Source organism: Anser brachyrhynchus, assembly GCF_964034855.1.
Source record: "Anser brachyrhynchus genome assembly, chromosome: 1".
Lineage (NCBI taxonomy): Eukaryota > Metazoa > Chordata > Aves > Anseriformes > Anatidae > Anser > Anser brachyrhynchus.
The window spans coordinates 8,884,504-8,905,648 of record NC_137694.1 but is presented as its reverse complement, the minus strand read 5'-3'; the positions used below and the strand labels follow the sequence as shown (position 1 = coordinate 8,905,648).

General features: G+C 38.7%; 1 protein-coding gene across 4 annotated transcripts in view; it reads right to left on the bottom strand.

The window, feature by feature from the left end:
* SEMA3D (semaphorin 3D) overlaps positions 1-21,145 on the bottom strand; it is a 148,666-nt gene that overhangs the window by 51,295 nt on the left and 76,226 nt on the right. For all 4 annotated transcript variants that reach the window (XM_080555460.1, XM_080555458.1, XM_080555459.1 and 1 more), the window contains 5 exons: positions 21,077-21,139; positions 19,282-19,401; positions 15,000-15,093; positions 11,631-11,759; positions 5,298-5,440 (listed from right to left, as the gene is read on the bottom strand). In XM_080555460.1, coding sequence (XP_080411586.1) covers positions 5,298-5,440; positions 11,631-11,759; positions 15,000-15,093; positions 19,282-19,401; positions 21,077-21,139 — 549 coding nt within the window. The remainder of the gene's footprint in view (positions 1-5,297; positions 5,441-11,630; positions 11,760-14,999; positions 15,094-19,281; positions 19,402-21,076; positions 21,140-21,145) is intronic.

Here is a 21,145-nt window from a genome sequence, read left to right as displayed (position 1 = left end):
GAGTGTCTCAGGCAACTGAGATGATTTCCAGAGTTTGCTTCAGAGGTTGTGCAGCTGCATTTCCATAATCCAGCTTTTAAAGCACTATCTTGACACTGCAATTTCTTTTTCATTTTCCCTGAGGCTCAGTAAAATTCAGTCACACCTCTTTATATATAAGCATAACTTACATATTTTTGCTTCATCTGCAAATCATGACACACCCCCAAACAAAACAAAACAAAAAAACAAACTCCAATTACATTGTTGAAATGCACCCATGAGAGACAAAAACACCAAACTTCCTATACTGTGCCTGTACCCTTGCCAATAAGGAAAGCTGGACCAAAAGACCTGTCAAAGCCTGGTGTTTTATCTCATAATTCATCACAGTTAGAAAACAAATATTGTATGGAGCTGGGCTGTCTCCAACACACCAGCCCTTAAAATGAAATCATCTTGATGAGCATCTGCTTTTCTACAATATTTGAAAACTTTCAGACAGCATATAACATTAAAATGTCAAACTTGGAAGTCCAGGAGGAGTTGGCTGCTGAAGGATCCACAGCTGCAAAGATGCCCAGCTGGCAAACAAGGGCCAAAGTTTTCCTACGGATGACTTTTTCTAAATGGTTTTAATCATGATCACAGAGATTTCAATAAATAAATAAATATACAAACCACTACCTTTGGTTAGCATTGTGGCTAGGCAATATTATGGTGACGAAGAAAGTATGTAAGCATGTAATACGCAGTAAGTTAAATCTAGTCTGGAATGAGTTGCCTGCAGAACTGGAAGCAGGATCGTTACACGAGCATGGTGGTGAGCCCAGACTAATTAACCCTGCTGAGAACACGTTAACATGGCTATTTCGCTTCCGGGATCCTAGCTAATATTGCTGAATGGTAAAGCATTACACTATGTGGACAACTCAAATGTTTTGTGGAGAGAGATCAATTATCTACACAGTGATGCATTACATGATATAGAAATACAAAGAATGTTAATGACCCAGTTACCTCTAGTCACAGTAAAGGCATGGCTAGACTATTTCCAGGACAAGAAAAACACCTCCCAACTTTTGCACGCCAGCAGTCCCACAGCAGAGCGCACTGGAGACCCTATACTCAGGCTCGGGGTGGAATAGCTCCCTGCTGCCACTCCAGGAATACAAATTGCCTTAAACACCAGACGGGAGGCAAGGTCATGGCCTTGAACTCTGCTCGTGTTCATGGCTTTGGAAATAAATCACATTACCCTAAGGTGGAATGCAGGGTGTGTCCCGCACTCTCGACTCAGGAGTGCTTAAAATGATTACATTCCAGTGCCTTTAGAAAGTACAGTTTAACCAAGAGGGCTGCGCCTAATTGGTATATTCTCATCCCCAGGTACAGCTGGGTATATATGAGGGTGGAATGGCATAACAGCCACCAACCCACACCCCCTCAAAAAAAAAAAAAAAAAAAGGACAAAGAGCTCACTTGTTCCCACTAGAACAAAGGACACTTCTGGATGCTGAACACTTTGGGAAATATGAAAACAGCATCAGGGGCTAAAGTCTTATTTCTTGGCAGTTGAGGTCTCCTGGAAATCAGACTCTGAGACTGCATGCACTAATTTTTGCAATACATCACCAAAGCCATTACAGAGAAGCTTATAACACAGCAAATACATAGTGCTGTAATAATAAACAGGATTTTCATACTGCAGCAGACAAACTACCACTTTTGGCTAATTTCCACTCCATTCCAATAGAATGAGGTTTTAACTATGAAAAAAATGTGATGTTATAGAGAAAACAAACAAAAACCCCAACAACCTTCTTCCTTATCCAAAACATTTCTGTGGGCTTCTGCAAGCTAGGATTTTTATTCCTCACTTTGAGTGGGAAAAATAGGAGAGAAACCTTTTCTAGGGTTAGATTTGTGCATATGTGAGGTTGTCCTTAAATGCAATTACAATTCTGTAATTATTTTGTGGTGGACATGTATACAAAAATGTAGCTGACTTGTTATTTGCAAAGGGCACAGTGCAGAGATGCTGCATTTTGTTTTCAAAATCAGACTCGGTGTGTAATGACTGTGTCATGTCTTTGGCTAATGCAAGCTGGTTCTGCAGTGTGGGCTTGAAGAGAGTGGAGCTGTAACAGCTTAATCGTGTGTTCTAGAAATATATGGACCCATGCTTTTAAGATGTTAAGGTTTGTATGATGCATGTAATATGTACAAGTGTACTTGTATGTTTAAAAAAAACGGATACATATCACTGGCAAATATTTAATAGTAATTCTCTCTTCACTTATGACCGTTCTTGAAAAGAAAGCAAATAACCCAACACATTACTCTTTACATAAGGAGAAACATACTATAAGTAGTAGCAGGTATTATGGATAGGACAATGCTACTTTTCCACCTCCCTCAAACCAAAAATAGGAAATGCCATTTGCCATGATAAATTGCACAACTGGCTCTGAAAGTGACTGTTGAAAACACTTCCTCCCAATTCATACTGATATCCCCTGGTGATCTACAGAATGCAGATGACGCAAACCTAAATTAGTGCTATTTACTGCTATAGTGGCTGTGTTATTACAACGCAAGTTCGAGACGGTAAGTATAAGTATGGTCTTATGAACAGGACAAGTGACAGCTGTTTGACTCTGGGCAAAGAGCTGCCAGTGAGAGCATTGTAATCTTCTGGGTGTGTAAGTAGCTGGGAAAAGGGAATGCTTTCCAGAGAAGATTTTCCCTAAGGGGAAAATCAGTGAGAGACCATATTGTTGAGTCACTGAAAATTAGCCAAAGAATAGGCTGCATTGACTAACCTCCTTATTAAAAACAAAGCCTATTCTAATTTCAGCATGTGTCTCTGCCGTTAATGTACAGGAGCCCTAAGGCACAGTGAGGTAGACAGCAACTGAGCTCTAGTAGAAAGAAATTGGGATTACACCAAGCAAATGATTTCAAAAATTGCTGACCTCCTCCCATCCACTGTTACTCCATGCTTGCTGATGAAAGAAAGCAAAGGTTTAACTTTATGCAGTACAGGTCACATTTAGGAGACAGTGCAAGCAGAAATTGTTGTTTTATCCATCATTTTAACCAAAGACATGGATCCCATACTGGAGAGAACTAACCATAACAGAGGTGTTACAGCAGACCACAGATCCAGAGGATCTTAGTCTGTAAATAGAGGAGTTTATTTGCGCATTTAAACTTATATTAAATATAATAATTCTACCTGTATTTTAATAATTTTCACTATTTGCAAGATAATGAAGACAGTCATACAAAAATGCACGAGTATAAACTATCAAGAGAATTCTGAATCCATCGGGAAGCACTCAATAAGGAAGACAGTATAAAACATTAATAATAGCATTAATAATAATCACCTTACTTACCAGTTTCTGTTGTGTTGGTTTGACTATTAAAAATAAAATTCAAAACAATTTATTTCCACTTAACATGATTACCCTACAAATTCTCATTCAGTCTCATTCAAGGTATGATTACACACAGTTGCTAGGATCTCCTTGCAATACTTTTGCTTTTATTATGATACCTTATCAGCTTATTCTCTAGGTATAGGATGTTGGACATCTCTAGCTAATATATCTTAGTTTAATATAATCTCCCATGTGCCTTGACTTGAAAATTGTTGTATACCAATTTTTCCTAATGCATTAAGTGCTTTCTCATAATCAGCAAATGCCATGCCTAGTTGCAAATCATGTGTGTTTGCATTTCCATTCTGCCATTAATCACACCACTGTGAAATACCCAACTACAGATTATCCATTCTTTCGTCTGGCTAAAAACCTACTAGAGAACTGATTTATGAATGAGGTGGTTTTTACTGTTTTCTTAACATTTTAGGTCAAGGACAGAAGTGTGAAATGGCTGTGGTCACTGAAATCTCAGTTGTTAGGAGTTTGCTGGTCTGCAGAACAGTCGTAGATTTATGCATTCATGCACATGTATCTGCTCTTTGTTTTCAGTGTGTGTCCATTAGCTTTCTGTGTGCCTTTCTGCTAGATGTATCTTACTGCAAATCACAAACTCTTTTGTTTCTTCACTAGTTTTCAAGTTTCTCCTTAAGAAGATTATTTTCACTGCCAGAGGAGTTGCTTTGCTCAGAATATGCAAGTAAATGAAAACAACTGAACAAAATATCACAGAAATGTACGTACTTAATGTGCTTGCTATAATAGTGTTGCTGATACCTAGTTAGGCACATGAGAAACATTTGCTCAGAGTTTATTTTTATTAATATGAAGACAACTTTAAAGTCCCATTTTCTGACTTTTGCCAGCAATTCTTGTGCACCTGGATTCACTAAAAGACTTGAGAACAGGATGGGAGCATCTACTCTGACTACATCTCTTCCTAAAATATTATGTGATAAAGGAGAGGGTAGACAGTATGTCTGTCACAGAAGTCAATCGACCTTTCCACTATAACGGGAAGAACACATTAGCAAAACCAGCAGGCTGTTCAACCGCAAACTATTTACTGCCTTCATATGACAGGAATTGGTTTATCTTCTCATTACAGTTTGAAGAGGCTTCTTCCCTTGACAAAGATGCTTATTCAGAAAGAGTGCAGCTCATGAAAATCTACATTATGCGTACCATAAGGGGAGAAATCCTTCATAAGGGGCAAAAACAAACATAATGATTGAGAAAGTGAAGAGAATAATCTCTCAAAGCAATTCAGGCACCAACTAAACGAGACTTCTTACACTGCAGCACAGTCAGTTCCTGGGTCGTGCTTGTAAACAGGTCAAAGACAGCACTTCACAAGAAAGAAAACCTCCAGGTGGGTGTGGATGTAGCTCAGAAACTGCATTTTTTTAACCAGTCCCACCCAAACTGATTATCAGGAATGCTTAGAAACAAACGAATGACCTCAGCTCTCAGTAATGCCCACAAACGATGTACTGATCTATGTTGAAAAGATGGGTTTGTATATCCCTCCATTCACTGAGCACTTTTCACAAAAATCCAAATACCTTGCCATTGTGTACACAACATCAAGTCAATCCTCAATGAAAGCTTATGAAACAGAGGTCACTGTTGCATATCTGAAGGTCAATACATCATCGTTTAGACAAAGGATTTTCATTTATAAGCATATTAGCTTTTATAAAGTATATGCAGTCAATATTAAGTATTTTTCAGATGAGTACATGTCAAACAGCAGTAGCATTGTACTGAAAAATTTCAGGATAGCTCAAACCAATTTTTTTATTTTTCTCTTTTTCTTTTTCAAACAATGTACATTGTTTTAAATAGTGTAAAAGACAGAGCCCTCACCTTACAAACTCTTCCAACTCGAGAAAGAATTGTCTTGTCAGATGTGCCACTATCTTGCGATATTTCTCGGAAAAAGAAGTAGATTTTGTCATCATCTGGGTTATAGGTATCTGGGATGGGAAAAGTTCCAATGAACTTTGCTCCTAGAAGTTCCCAAAAAAAAAGATTTTATAAATATGAAGAAAAGTCCTGTTATTAAAATTCTTCTTCAATATCTACATTTATGTTGCATCTTTCAGTGAAAGAAATATATCACTATATAGACACACCGTGGCAAGTTTGTTATAAGCTCTGAGAGAAAACCAGCAGGGATTCTGAAATATTTACTCTTGGTGTGATGTTTTTATGTATGCAATTTACTACCACTTACATAAATATGCAGCATCGGGTATCATTTCTTGTTTGAAAGGAAGCAAAGTCTGCCATATCACTCTCATTCTCTAACCACCAACATCAAGCTAAGTGTTTTTTCCCAAATTCCGTGGTAGAATTTACTTAATTTAATTACACATTTCAGTAGTTATGAGTATAGAAATACACTACTGTTTACTAGAGATAGCTTGCAAATGAATGAAAGAACTTTGATTGATCCACAGGATTAAAAATTCAAACATAAATGACATCTTTCCCGAGTTAAAAGTTTCCTACATATCTGTGCTTTAACAATCCTACTATCTATATCTACAAAATCCAACACAGTACCTTGCTGAGATTAGGTTAGCAAACGTTAGCACACCGAACTCCACAACTCCAATTAGTTTTAAGGAGATAGTTCCTTGTTTTGCACCAAAACATGTTAGCTATATCAACCTGGGAACAAGTTGCCCAGAGAGGCTGTAGAATCTCCCTCCTTGGAGATTTCCAAAAGCCAAAGGACATGGTCTTGAGCAACCTGCTCTGGGTATCCTGGATTGAGGACCAGATGGCCTCCAGAGGTCCCTTCCAACCTCAGCCAGGCTGATTCTGAAACATTCTGTTTGGGTTATTTTGCTTTTTGCAAGGAGTGCTATGGCAGTTTTATTACTTCTGGTCTCTTACAAAGAAAACCTGGCTATCTCTGCCTGCATCTCACTGGGCCAATAACTTCATCCATATTCTTGACTGTCTTATCCAGATCTCATGTTCATGTTATCTTCTTCTGTTCTTCCTGTTCACCGTTTTTATTTTTTTTCTTTACATACTACAATCAGAAATTAAACAAATTCCATAGACTCCAGACTGCAACAGAGCAGGCAACCACACTGCCTTGCACAAGTCAGCCAGATACTTTGGGAAGTGATTTTTTTAAAGACATTCCCCAGTGTGCAACAATAGATGAGCTCTTTTGAGGGCCCATGGAGCAATGATATTTTTCTTTAAACAGAAATGCTTACGCAAATACAGTGCAAAGAGACCCTTGACTCTGAAATACATTATTTCAGTAATAAAACACATGGTCTTTGTCCCAGGTAAGGCTGCAGTGAAAGGTAGTAAGGGGTATGGCATAAGATGGCAGAGCAAACAGAGCACATTGGTGATTTGTGGGAAATACTATTAATAGCTTTTATTGTATCTTTATGTCTTTATTGTATCTTTATGTCTTTACTTTTTTTTTTTTTCTAATGATTATTACTTCATATTCACCTCAAGGAGTTTACACAATGTACTTTATGGTACACAGAGAACAAAAATAGGGTCCTTGATTCAAAGGTTCACAAAGACTTGAGACAAAATGTTCAAGGGCTCCTTAATATGCACCTTCATAACAGAAGAGTAAATTTATTGGTCAAAACTGCCACAAATTGCCTCTTCCATTTTAAACCTTTCTGACACTACAGAATGGCACCAACAGAAAAATGAAATGATGAAGACGTCAGGTCCAACAAATTTAAGCGAGGATTTCAAAATGAGTCTAAAGCAAATATTCAGTTACTCCTCAGGGCCTTTAAAGCCACTTTGAAGATTAGATCTCTAAGCATGAATAAATACATAATGACTTCCAATATGGCTTCTATAGTATGGAGTTTATTAAACAACCAATAAATAAAGAAATCTGTGAAATACGTCTGTAGCATTCTTTTGAATTTCATATAAATTTATTTTATTATTTTTTTTGAATCCACATTCACCAAACAAAACCCTGAATATATGGTCTTTTAAAAATAAATTTCATTGCTTTACTTGGCAAGCCAAATGCAAAAACAAATGTCTCAATACCAATTCCTGGAATAGATTTTGAAGAATCTCTAACAAATTAAAGGAACACAAATATTTAATGATTTTAAATCACAATGGAGAACACTGATCTTGAAAATAAAATCCAAACAAAAATACACCATAAAAGATATGAAGAATGAGAGATTGAAAACAATTTAATAAAAGAGATCATGAACTGAAAAGCACATTGTGTTCTGCAAATGAAATCTTTGTCTCATCTCTTGTAATCATTCCATAACGTAGAAAAGCAAGTTCAAATCAATTGTGAATTGGGTTTTTGGATTCTTTGCATGGGAAATAAATTATATGATGATCATTTTAAACCAGTGTTTGTTTTCCCATACACACCACTGTCCTCCCTTAATTACTTCAATAGAAAGTTTTCCCACATATTAATTTCATAGTTAGACTGTATGCAACAGAACAGGGAATTAAAGGCATCAGGAGCTCTGAGAAAGAAGCTACCAGAGGTTCAGGTATTGCTCGTGCTTTTTTTAAACATGTTCCTGTGGTCTAGTAGGAATAGTTACTACACCTGATCCTTTACTGCTGCTTCCCAGGGGTGGTCATGTTTGCTTTAGGTTACCTGCCTTCTATTTTCACCCTTCTAAAGCAAGCACTAGTTTTAGCCAGGACAACCTCTCATGCATTAATAATGCTTCCAGAGAAAATTATTAAATCCAGAAAAAGAGGACAGCAAATGCGTAGCAAATCCTAGAACAAAGAAATGAAAAGGCAAACCAAAACAGCTGGACACTTTCTGCAGCAGCTCTTTGTATCTGGGCTGCCAGAAATATGGGGCATGATAAGATACAAAGGACAGTGCTCACCTCATTTACCTTCAACCATCAACCATCCAGTAGTCAAGCTCCTAACCTACACTCATCCAGGTCCTCTCTCAGAGAGGGACTGATAGGGGAAAGAAAGAAAGTGACGATAAATAATCCTATTTTAAGACAGATTCCTACAATAGGTGGGGTGAGTCACCCCGTGGAAGTGTCACATCTCTCTGTAAATTACAGGCAGAGACAACTGAAATGGCTGAGCTCAGAGAGGATGCTAACTTTTGCCTTTTAAAGCTCAGTGAGCTGAATCCCATCCAAAACATGCAGGATATAAAGAAGTTATTGCCTGTAAGTATCTGTCCCTGGCAAAGATGACTAAATTGAAATGAAAACAAACAAACAAACCCCCCAAACCAAAAAAAGATTCATGTATGCAGGGAAACACTCATCCTAACTCTGACTTTAACTTCCTATAAAGGAGGGAGGAATGTGCAGCTGTTTAGCGGATGCCTGTATGTCTGGTACCCCACTGTGGGATGCCCTCCTCTGCTGTCTCAGCTGGAGGAAGGCACACGGTTCCAGTGGGCGGTTTTGCCTTCTGGAGCAGGGGCCCAGCCCCATGCACATCATCCAGGGCTCCAGCCCTGGGACAAGCAGCTCTAGCCAGCTGCTGTGACAGCGCTCAATTCTCCAGCCGTGCAGGATGAAGTCTGAGTGGAGGCAGCATCCTTCAGTGCCACTGCATGCAGGAGTAAGAGCCTGTGTGAGCGTGAGTCATGGGAAAGATTAGCTGCCTTCCTCCCTTTCTCCTTTGCAGAGCGGCTATTCAGTCACTGAGATTAAAACATGTCTTAATTAGTCAAGATAGAGATGCCCTGCAAGGAACTGGAAGGTATCCTACGCATTTTTCCCTTGTGCTTTGTCTTTCTCTGCCTTCCCCCAGGAAAGAATAATCTTGTTTCCAGGAATTGAATTAAAAAAAAAAAAAAAACTTTAAAATATTAAGGTGCATTATAGCAAAACTTCCGCAGCCCACTGGAAAAAAAACAAGTTACACATTTTATGCTTATCCTAAGTAAAACATGACTCACGCCTGGAAATAATTTATTTCTAATTGTACAATTACTCAAGTATGTATGACCTTTACTGGAGGTCTAGCACATACTTGGTCAATGGGTGGTAGGTTTAGGGAAGAGGGGATTTAGATGAGGTGGAGGTTTTAAAACTGAAATTAAGTAAATATTTTCTTTATACCAATATCAGCTGAAAGCACAAAATGTATGAAATTGGTAATGCTACACAATCACCTAGCAATATACTGGCTACCCTATGGCTTACTGCGCAACTGATCCCATCATTTAGAATTGCACTCAAAATTTTCTCCAGCCTTAAAAGGACCATTTCAAAATATTAAAAGTACTTATTTTATGCCTGTGCCTCTTAGTATAACACTGCGCGGATTGTGTTTGTGAAGTCTTATAGCATGACTGTGGTTTTTTATATGGCTGGAAACAGGGTAAACCTGAAGAATATATGGGGTCTTTGGTGATTACATAGCATGGGTAAATTTTCACATTGCAATCACATTGAAGTTGTTTTTCAACCCCAGCCATGTTAATATATTATTCTCCTTAGAAATCTTTCACAGATACAGATGCTTTACGTGAAAACAGAATAAAAAATGAATCAATCTATAGGGAAGAAGAAAGGCAGACCTCCCCTCACAGCCTCTAAACTAAAACACAAACAGTTCTCAATCCTTTAGTTTATCCTATGTTCTTGTACTGTTCCCTGGTCTCAAACTGCTCATGAAGAATCGTTAATATCATGAAGAAATGTTTAGAACTGGATATTTAAGCTATAAGTCCTTGTGTGCTGGGAACTGAGCCCTCTTTCATCCCCCTGTAATGCTCATTGATGTGGATATGTACTAATGATAACACCAGATGCTCCTTAGGACCAAACTGCAGTAAATCTTTCTTTTTAGGATATTATAGCATCCCTTAGGAAAGCAACTACCCCAACTGTCTTTCCATGCTGAGCACCAGCAAGCAGCCAGTAATAAATTCAAATGTTAAGGAACACGGTTAGAGAACTGCCTCCGGGATGGACCCATCCCAGTCCAATACTGCATGCAGCCCATTTCTGGTCTAAACTGCACAAGGGACATGCAGCAATGAGAGAGAGGAGATAGCAGAGGTGGGGCAAGAGAGATGTTGAGCCATAGTACAGGGCATGAAACTGGGATAAGTTAGAAAATCTCACACTGGAGTGCTATGTCTGCAGAGCTACTCCAATCTGGAAAAGTAAGTTGACTTGAAGTTTTTTTTCTTTCCTCCCCCTTCCCCAGGAGAAATCCTGAGGTTATGGAGCCACATCTAGACATAAATATAGAGCAACAGCTTAGGAGGAGGGAGAGAAGGAGTAGGGAAGTAATGATAAAAATATGAACATTTCCTCTTGTTGAGGTCTCAAAGAGTTAAGAGGTAAAATTATGCCTTTCAGAAGTTGTCTGCTGGGAAGACAACCCTGTGGTCAGCAGGCCCTGGCTTTACAATACACCCATAATAGTTACACAGGCAGCCTGAATCAGGGCCTGTGTTGCCACATCTTTAGAGACAGATGACAGCTAAAAGGAGGATGCTTTAATTGAGCAGAGTTAGCTTGTGAGCGAAGTTTTCCACGTTACTCTGTGTGTGGTTTGAGACCGGCTGGGTGTAAATGTGGCCAGTTTTCTAGAGGGTTTACTAGCTCAGAATGTTTTTAACAGACAAGAAAAAGCAGTGTTTTGCTTGGGAAGCTATTTTAGGGTGCCCTTAGTGGTTTTAAAATGATCCTGACAGCAACAAAAGGTATTTTTCCCCTTCTAAAAAGGGGGAAAAATAAAAAATGAGAGAGAGAGAGAGAGAGAGAGAGAGAAAAGACCTCCTACCTAAAAACATGGAATTTCTAGTCTGTCATTTCAACATACTGGAGGGAACAGTTTTTAACAAGTGATCAGGAAGAAAAATGATTAAAAAAAATATTCCAACAAGACTGGAAATAAAAGCATTTTAGTCATGATAGTATTCCAATTATAGCACTATATACAGATGTACAGATCAAAGATGGAAAGAACTATTAGGTCTTACTCTCCTCCCCTTTCCTTAATTAGTATTTTCACCTCTGACTTTTCTCAAGTGCATTTTTGTTCCATTGAGCTTTTTCCAAAAGAGTCTACATAATCCAAAGATACCATGATACAGTATCTATATTTATACTTACTGGACATATATTTATTTAAGAAAGGGGCTATTAACTTCAGAGAGACAGGGACAATGCAAATGACAACAGCATATGTTTGGGATCTTACCAGTAAGCCAGTAATGTTCAGAAATGTCAGTTCTGATGTAATGGTGGTCGTGAGAAGGGCCCAGGGAACGTGTTAGAGCCGTGTCTTTGCCAAGGAAATCAGAAGCTGTTCCAGCATAAAGATACTCATCTGCAAATGAAAAAGAAATGGGGTTTCTACAGCTGTGGAGTAAACAAATTACAACCATTTGTGTTTTGTTGGGTGAATACCACCTGCATCTAATTTGGCTATGAACTAATTTAATGCTTTAAAGTGTTATTGTCTTATATTTTAATGGGATTTGTGCTTCTGTGAAATTACTTATATTTAAATGGAAGTAGTATTTATAATAACATGTCTGAGAAGTGAAGAAGTCCATGTCTAATTTTCAGATCTTTTAGGCCTCTAAAAAAGCCTCCCTTCCAGGCTTTGATAAGCTTCGGGCTAAGGGGATATAAGAATATCCAAACTGAAAATCCTGCCCCATGAGCCTGGGGGGCATGACGTGGAGAGGACCATCTACCAATCCAAGCTAGCTCTCATGTCCCAGCCTTGCCAGCACACATGGCTTTGCTGCTCCTGGGCTGGAGCTGGAACACAATGGATACTCCACCAGAGCAGCTTCTCATCTTGGCCCTTTCCTGAAGTAGGGATCTCTGCCTGACACTTCATTCATGAAGAGGAATTTAGGCACTAGTGAAATCCTTCTCAACTATGTAACATGTGAATGGTAGGAATATGGCTACAGACCCAAACTGTGATCATTTTAACATAGTGAGTAGTTCCACTAAAATGAATGAGACATCTTGATTGAATAAGGCAGCCAGAATTTGTCTTGTTAAGAACTGTAGTTTGTTTGCTACAATTGCAGTTACTATTTACATTTCTGTCAGCTTTCTGAGCAATGTAAAACTCACAACTTTAAGAATTGCACCATATTTTCTGCTTTCCTTCAGATCTCAGTATTTTTCTAAAAGGAAGCAAAGAGTTACTGTGATTTATTTTTTTTGATTTTTTTTAACCACATTGTGCATTTTACAATTCTCTTTTATTTCTGCAAAAATAACAAGATAGATTTATTGGTCGGAGAAGTTTTGGTTTTGTTTAATGGCTTGCAACAGTAAATCAGTTTGTAAAAAGTGGACCTTAACCATACAAAAAGCTGCATGATCTGTGTGATACATAAAATTACCTTTCCAGGTTTTCTGATGCTCTGAGCAGAAACATTTCACAATATATTTTAGTGAGAAGTCCTTTGTTGAGAGCAAACTCAGAATAAATATCAGTCAACACAAATGTTGTATAATTTCATTTGCAAAATTTATAAACACGCTAAAAACAAACTAACAATCAAACAAAAAACACCCAAAAACCTCAAAACAAACCAAAAACCCCACAACCCAGTGGCCCACAAGCACCTTATTTGGCCAAAAAAATCTGTCAGCTTTCTTTTTACTTCAATATTACTCTTACTTATGCGTTATTTCCTTGACAGTATTGGAAAACACATCTTTCAGACAGCATGTCGCCTTTGTAAAGAAACAATAGTGCATTTGGTACGGTATTTGTCATAATGAGGAATGGGCAGGGTAATTGGTGTTTGCTAACTGACAGGCACTCAGTGATCAATAAACCTGAAGGACTAACAGAAATTGCTCATCCTTGCCTACATTCCGCTGACAAGGCGCTTTCAGCACTTCTTGTGGCTTTTGGTATCTTTCAGTCCAAGTTCCAGTTATTTCCAGAATGGTTTTGGTGAGCAGTAATTTGTAATAGAAGATGGATGATGAGCAGGTGATTTTTAGCTGGAAAGACTAGCTTTTCCAATAGTGTATAATTAATCTGTGGAATTTACTTGGGTTGAAACACTGTGCACAATTCAGAGAAATTAGGTATTAGAATGAAAATTACTCACTTATATTAACCTACGTACAGGAATGGAAATATAAGGAAATGCTATTTAGCTCATATTTATACCTGATTACAAAGTGCTTTTTGAAGGATGTAAGTAATTTTTATTGCCATTTTTCAGATAAATAAAACCAAGCAGAAATAAATAATGTTCCAAAGGCTATTCCTCTCTCCAGTAGCAGAGATGGGAACTGAGCTCCCCTAGTCCCAGTGCAGTATCTTATCCATGAGCTATACTGCTCTCCTAGCACTTTTGGGAATAAAGTAATCATCCAAAGATAGGTCAAGAATGCATTCTCTGGTCAGGCCTGTAACTCTTTACAATGCTCCTTGTACATTATTGCAAAGCACTTGACACCAGACATAATCAGGGAAGGGATGCTGGAACAACCCAATCATTAATTTTATCTAGCCTGAAAATTCTTATGTACCAAAGTTCATGGTTTAGTCAGCTAAAGCACAGCAGCTTCTTCATTTCACAAGATTTAATAAAGAAGTTGATGTACTAGAGTGCTACTGAAATTAGCCAACTCTATAATAAATCATGGAGCTATATTGCATTAAGAAAAAAAATAGTTAAAGTTTCTAGAATTCCATTTTAAAAATAGACTTCACGGTCATTAAACAGTTCTAGGGGTCCCTGAGAAGAATAAGCACTGGCTTTAATCTATTGTTTTTAATAAAGGAAGTCCTGCCCCATCTGTTGGGTCAGAATCACAAATCATCTATCTTATTATCTGAGAATAAAGACCGAACATTAGTCATATTCTTTTTATAACACAGAGTGACCAATACTTCAAAGCATTGTCACCACTGCTCTTTGGCTGTAAATGAAAACGTCATGGTGCTTCACTCTTATCTTGTATTCATAGGCTTGATGGACAAGTTAAATGAAAATTGTCCAAAGCTATGAACCAAACCATGACAAAAGTAGCTCTTATAGTGGTTTGAAATCCGGAGGTCAAGCTGACATTCCTCGGCACCAAATGTCAGACCACACAGCGCTGTGATGCACGCAACAGGCAGATTGCACTATCTCGTTCTTAGGCTTCCAGCTTCAGAAGTGGCTACTCGAGTAAATAGAAACCTCGGAAATGTATTTATGGAAATAGTGGATGTCAGCAGACTTCAAAGGGCAGAACATATTGATAATTGTGGAAAGAGGCCCAGTAACGCTTGAAACATTGTCTGTCCATGTGTTTGTTTTTTGTTGTTGTTGTCTTCTTAACGGAGAAATGACTGGGTGAGAATTAAACCCTGCTCAGAGGTTTCACAGCCACTCAAATTTCTCTGTTTGTGTTGCTGCACTTCCAACTGTTTGGTGTCTGCAGTCTGAAGGCTCCCCCAGGTCCCAGAGCACAAAGCAGCATTGGAAGCAAGACCACAGCCAGAGTTTCTCCACCAGTGACATCTGCTGAGCCTCTGACCCTGGTGTCTGCCCATGAAGCCACCGAGCGCCTGGCTCTGATGGTTTCTTACCTGCCATCACAGATGCAAACGGCTGCTGAGGATCAAAGGGGCATTTCAACCTGCCCGACTCCAAGTTCTGAGTATCCAGTCTGAATATTGTCTCCTGAGAACAAACACATATTCATTAGCCTGGCGTGGCTGCAGAGAAAAACTCACTCAGACAGACTGTTCTGCTAACATATGAAGTGAAGGTGTATTAGATCATGTAGCTGTCATGTCAGCATTGATGTTTACAGTCCACGTCTCTGTTTTATATCTGGATTTTTTTTATTTATTTTTTTTCACTCATTGTTTTAATGTATCTTGTTCACTCCATAGCAAAAAATAAATCTTGGAAAAATAAAACGATTTTCAGAAAAAAAGATACAATGCTCATTTCTATTCAAATTAAAGGCTGAATTGTACTTAAAAGGCACTGGCTTCTATTTGAGAAAGTGCTGATAGACTGTGTTGCAACAGGAGACCCAGATGGGATTCTGGCTGACTCCTAAATTTCTCTAGGGACTGCTGAATAATGTTTGTGGCAGACACAGTTCAGCCCCCTTTAAATAAGAGCAGCATATGTTCTCTCTTGTTATTTTTAACAAGGTTAATGATACAAGAGATATTAGAATAGATCCTTCCTTAAAGTTCCCAAATACAGTGTGATTAATGCTTAGGTCTCAGAACAAGGGCATAGAGGGAGATTAAGAAAATAAATTATTTTAAAATCATTCCTGGTGATTTCAGTGGGGAATCTTATATTTCTGATTCAATTTTTGTAAGCATTAATTTGAAGTTTTGCTATAGTTTTGAATTGCTAAAGTAGTCAGTTTCACTTGCTCCTTTCACTAGCTTCCTAAAAGCACACTTAACTGAAACCCAAATATCCTCAGAAGGCAAAATGATTACTCAGATAAATGAAGTCTTTGTAGGTACAGAGACTTGATTTTCACAATTTTACTGTTTTTAGAGAAGGGAGATTGCCTACAGAGGTGTTGTTAATATACTCTTCTATGTACAGTGACATTTAAAAACCACATGACCTGACTACTGGTCAGGAATAAAATTATTGTGGGTTTAATGTTAATTGCAGAGGCACAACTTTTGAAGTTAGTTTCAAAGAAACAACTATGATTTAAACCATTATTTTAAAAAGAGTGAAGTTACTTTAATTATTTATTTCTATACCTCTGCCTTGCAAGAGGACTGAAGAGTGCAGCTGAGCTTACTATGCCCAAAGATAGACACATAAGATCAGACTTCATAACACATTAATTCAATTCATGCTAATAGTGCATCAGATTATAAATAACCAAGCTGTTCTATTTCGTTGAGAAGTCTCCTAAATTCTCTAGGCTTAGAGGACAAAAGCCCAGGATGTTTAATAATTAAGCTCCTTACTTAAGAGGGAAAAGGAATCAATTCCAATCTACGAAGATAAATTCCATTTTCTCCAGCAATGCTGGCTTCTATAAATCAGTATTTAATAATCCAACAAGAACCCTTGTTATCCTCTCAAACCTGTGGATATCAGGTAAACCAAACTCTCAGGCTACTGAACTGGGCCACAGCACAGTGAGGACAAAACTAAATTAAAAACTGAGCATTATTTTGCTGGCAATACAATGCTAATGTCCCATTCTCATTTCTTCCAAGAAATTCAATCCTGAGCTGCTCAGAGGACCTTTCCAGTGTCACATGCCAAGAGACTGTCCCAATATCCAGCAGTACTCCAGAGACCGAGGGCTTTGTAGATCACCATCAAGTATTCCAGACTTCACCCAGACAAACTAATGGACACTACCAGGCATTCACACAGAATTAAACTCCTGCTTTCACTTTGGACAAAGCTTTCAAAGAAAAGAGCATCCCTTGGAGAGCTGTGGCTCATGGCACCAACCAGGCCAAGCCTTGTCTTTACCAGCCAAGAGAAGTTTTGGCAGTGACTTCAGTAATAGCAAGACTAGGACTTTAATCCCCTTTAATTGTGTGATCCCGTAGGGGATTTGTACTGCTTCAAAAGCAGTGTGTGCTGTGGTTTTGAGTCACCTGATCCACACTCTTTTCCTTTCTGTTTTTGCAGCACTGGCACAGGCCAGCAGACCACTGGGCAGATCCTCCGCTGCTTCCAAAGGTCATCAGGGCACTGCCTGATTGCACAGCCTCCGTGAGGCTATCTCAGGCCTTGGCTCTCCCAAGCATCCCACAGCTTCCTGTAGAGGTTGCTAATTACCAAACATCCACTATTCATCCTTACAAGCCAGAGATTAAAAAAAAAAAAAAAAAAAAAGATCTGCAACAGAAGCATTCTGAATTTCCATACAGGACTCCTGGCTTCAGTTCCAGCAACCAGGAAACATTTTCAACTACTGTCTGTCAAATTCAGATCAATGGGTTTGCAAGGAGAACAGACCCAGCACCCTTGTGCTATTGTCAGATTTATCTGGACCGGCAATGCCAGGACAATGGCTATATGGTGTTTGGTATCCCAGGAAGAAAGGGAAAACATTGAATAATAGAATCATTAAGGTTGGAAAAGACATCCAAGATCATCTGGTCCAACCATCCCCCTATCACCAATATTACCCACTAAACCATGTCTCATTCAAACTGTTATTTCAGTAGGCGGTTGTAGAAGATCTCCACCGTCAGAGGAGGTGGGAGTAGTGAATGCTGCACAGCTCACCACTACAGCTGAGCAACCAGTCAGTGCAGGAGAGGCAGGACTGGGAGACAGTGAGGGGATTAGGAAATACAATTTGGGAATTCTTCTTCCATTTCCTCTCATAAGGTAATTGGTCATGTCTAATTGAGCCAGACCCCTTGTCTAGACTGACTGCCAGACTGAACAATCAGGCCAACTCCATGATTTTATAAAGTCTGATGAAAACAACCTTCACTAATTAAGTTGCAATAGTGGAGTGGATAAGGCATCTCATTAATGATCCAGAGGTAAGCCAGAGCCTTACTTAAACTTTTGCTGAGAGCTGTTCTGCTCAGTTCAGCTTTATATTTAATCATTCAGGCTAAGGAATCAGCATAATACAAGGGATCCAGTTGTTTCAATTGGAATATTCAAGGAAGTGAAGAAAAAAAAAGAAAAAAAAGAAAGAAAAAAATATTTATTTGCAAGCCCAATTATTCAGTATATGTTTGTATTAATGGCTTATTAGGAAAAGAACACCACAGTGCAGATTTCAGATAGTTCAGTTCTCTGCAACTTTAGCAGACCCCTGGTCAATCAACCCACAATTTTATGGAATAAAATGGGTCTCAGCCAGGGCTAGCATTAATACCCATTCCTCACATTTTTATTTATTTATTTATTTTTTTCCCTGGGAGCATCTGCCCTTGATTTTGTACGTCAGAATAAATCCAATGTGTACATATTTCAGGGTATTGCATTTAATAACATATCATTAAAACTCTTTTCTTATATTCTAGAATTTCACTTAGACCCCGAGAAAAGAGAAAGCTATTTCTACAGCAGCACAGTAAGCCTGCAGTGTAGGCAAGCAGCCAGACAGGTCACATCCAGACACTGTCTGAGAACAGAGCCAGTGTTATAAATATAGCCAAGGTGTGATACATATAGGAGTTAAAAAGAGACTTGTGTACTAAGTGGCTGCTTGACACAAGACCAAAATGCTTCTGTTGTGGGGGTTAGGTCTCAAACATTTGCCACTTAGGATAGAGATTTCCTTGTCACCAGCAAATGAAGACCAATCAGCCGCTAAATTCAGTCCAGGAATACACCACTTGTGATGGAGGATACCCAGCATTTCTTCAGTGAGAGGACTGCAAACCAGCTGCAAAGCCTGAGATACCATCCTTCAGCTCGGAGACCATTTACAAACTCTGTACTACCCTTACAGGGAAGCAATCCCTGAGGAGCAGGGGATATGTATACCTTAAAAACTAGAGCAGTGAATGTCATCTTGAACTCTGCATGTGTGTGTGTGTGTACGTAAGCAGAAAATATGTGCGGAAATGACTTACTAGAAAGAAGGACATCTGGGTTAAATGTGCTCTTCACTTAGTTAATCATGTGGAAGTGTCATTCCGAAGAACGTTGTGTATTAAGTCTTACCAAGGAAAGTGCTTTGTTCAAAAGCGATACACACATATCAAATCTGAGAACACGAGTTCCCGTCTGACCTAAAAAATCCGCCATTTACTCTGTTATTTATGCAAGCTGCTGTCAGTTCATTTTTTACACACTCACAGGGTATTTTCCAATCTGTGATGAATGCTAAACAAGACGAGGGTTACTCCTTGACATGTCAGAGTTGCAAGGAAATTAAATTACCTCTTTGTGAGTGCCAAGTTCAATGTATCCACAGAGAGGGTGAAATGCTCCTGTGCCACAGACGTAAACATGGGTTCGGTTGTAGGGCTGAAGAACCCTGATAAAATTGGCACATTCTGTCTGTTGTGAAGGGAAAGGAGAGAAATGTTAATTTTCATGTTTATTTTTCTCTTTGACATTATTGTACTAGGTTTTAACCATAGTATCCTTGTATTTAACCTCAAAACTACTGTAGCAGTGACTGTTTACTAGATAGTTCAAAGTTGTGATGGCTAAAATTTTGCAGTGGCTATGTACCAGGCAGCTCATCAATCAGATTTGTAAGCCCTTCTGTTGTAACGCTTACAGCCACGAGAAGCTATGTGGTAACAGTACAGTCTGGAGGACATCTGCTCAGCGTGTGCTGTGGACACATCCTCCGTCAACAAAGGTCAGATAGCCACTGGATTAATCTGCCTACAAATCCTCCTGCCTTTGCTCCTGATTAAGGGTTCTGCACAAGCTTTAGCACTGAAGATTACATGATAGAAATCCTTGTGGCAATCTGAAGGGCTTCACCATACTTCCAAGGGAATGTTTTGTGCAAGTGACCTCTCTTTGCACCAACCACAGCTGGTCACCTTTATTTGGGATTTCTGTGAGTCCTTCGGGATAATCAGGTCAGTCTTGGCTCTAACTGGGCTTGGTCGTCACTGGTAAGCAGCACAGATGGCTGCCACTTGCTGTAAGGATGAGTTGGATATAAAGGCAAGTTGTAGTTTTCCCCAAAATTAAAGAAATGTGTGCACGTATAACAAGGTACTTAGGCAATGCACAAGGGGTAAGTATAGGTCCAAGAGACCATCCTACACCTAAGTGCAGAGACAATGCAGGAAGCAAAAAGGAGATAGTTATGATGTATGTTAGAAACTAATATTCTCTGGTGCCTTTCCTTTTGTCTTAGCATAGGAATAGATCAGCACGAATCCTCCATATAGACCAGTATCAGAACTTTCCCAGTGCTCAGCAGAGGTGTTGTTTAGGTCTTGTCTGCTGTAAAGATAAGGGTAGCAATAAGTTAGGATAAAAAGTTGAAATTCCTCAGACAAGAGCACAGAGAGTGTTCTGAGCTGGAGTCCACCTTGGTAACAGACAAGCTGGACAGAAAGCACGGGATTTGTGGAGAGAAAAGGAAGAAATTTTATTATACAGCTGGGAAATGTTTACATTTGTAGTAGACTCTAGACACGATGTAATCTGTGCTATGCAAAAGAGATATGAAAGTTTTATTGTATATATGAATGCACCTTATATACACAGAGACTTCTTAAAGAAGATTTGTGGTTCCAGGAAAAAGCTAATGAGTCTGAGATTTTGTTTTAACCTTAGCTGCAGCTGTCTACAAATTAAGTTAATTTGTAGTGTCCACTGCTACTCTGATTCACCAATGAATTATAATGAAGTTACATTCAGGATATTTTCAAGAAAAGAGGAGCAGTGCAATGGGAAAGAAAGGATTTCAGGAGAACCTTTCCCACAATAAATTTCAGAGGAAAGTCCATTCGTCTCTCAACTGCATTCATTACATACAAGGATGGCTAAGCATGATTGCTGCTCTTAATATTGAATATTTTTCTTGAAGCATTAACATTTAAAGAAATTCAATGACTTTTAAATTAAAACAAAAAATTTTTCAATTAATCCTGAAAAAAAAAAAGTGTAAAAGCAGCTTACTAACCTATATAGTGCATTTAGAAACAAGTACATGGATGCACAGTATTATCAGCAATAATAAAAATATAGATACTATACTTACATGGGCATCTTTCCCAGCTAATTTGCATAACTCCACCTTTTCTTTTGCTGCAGGCCAGTAAATCTGGAA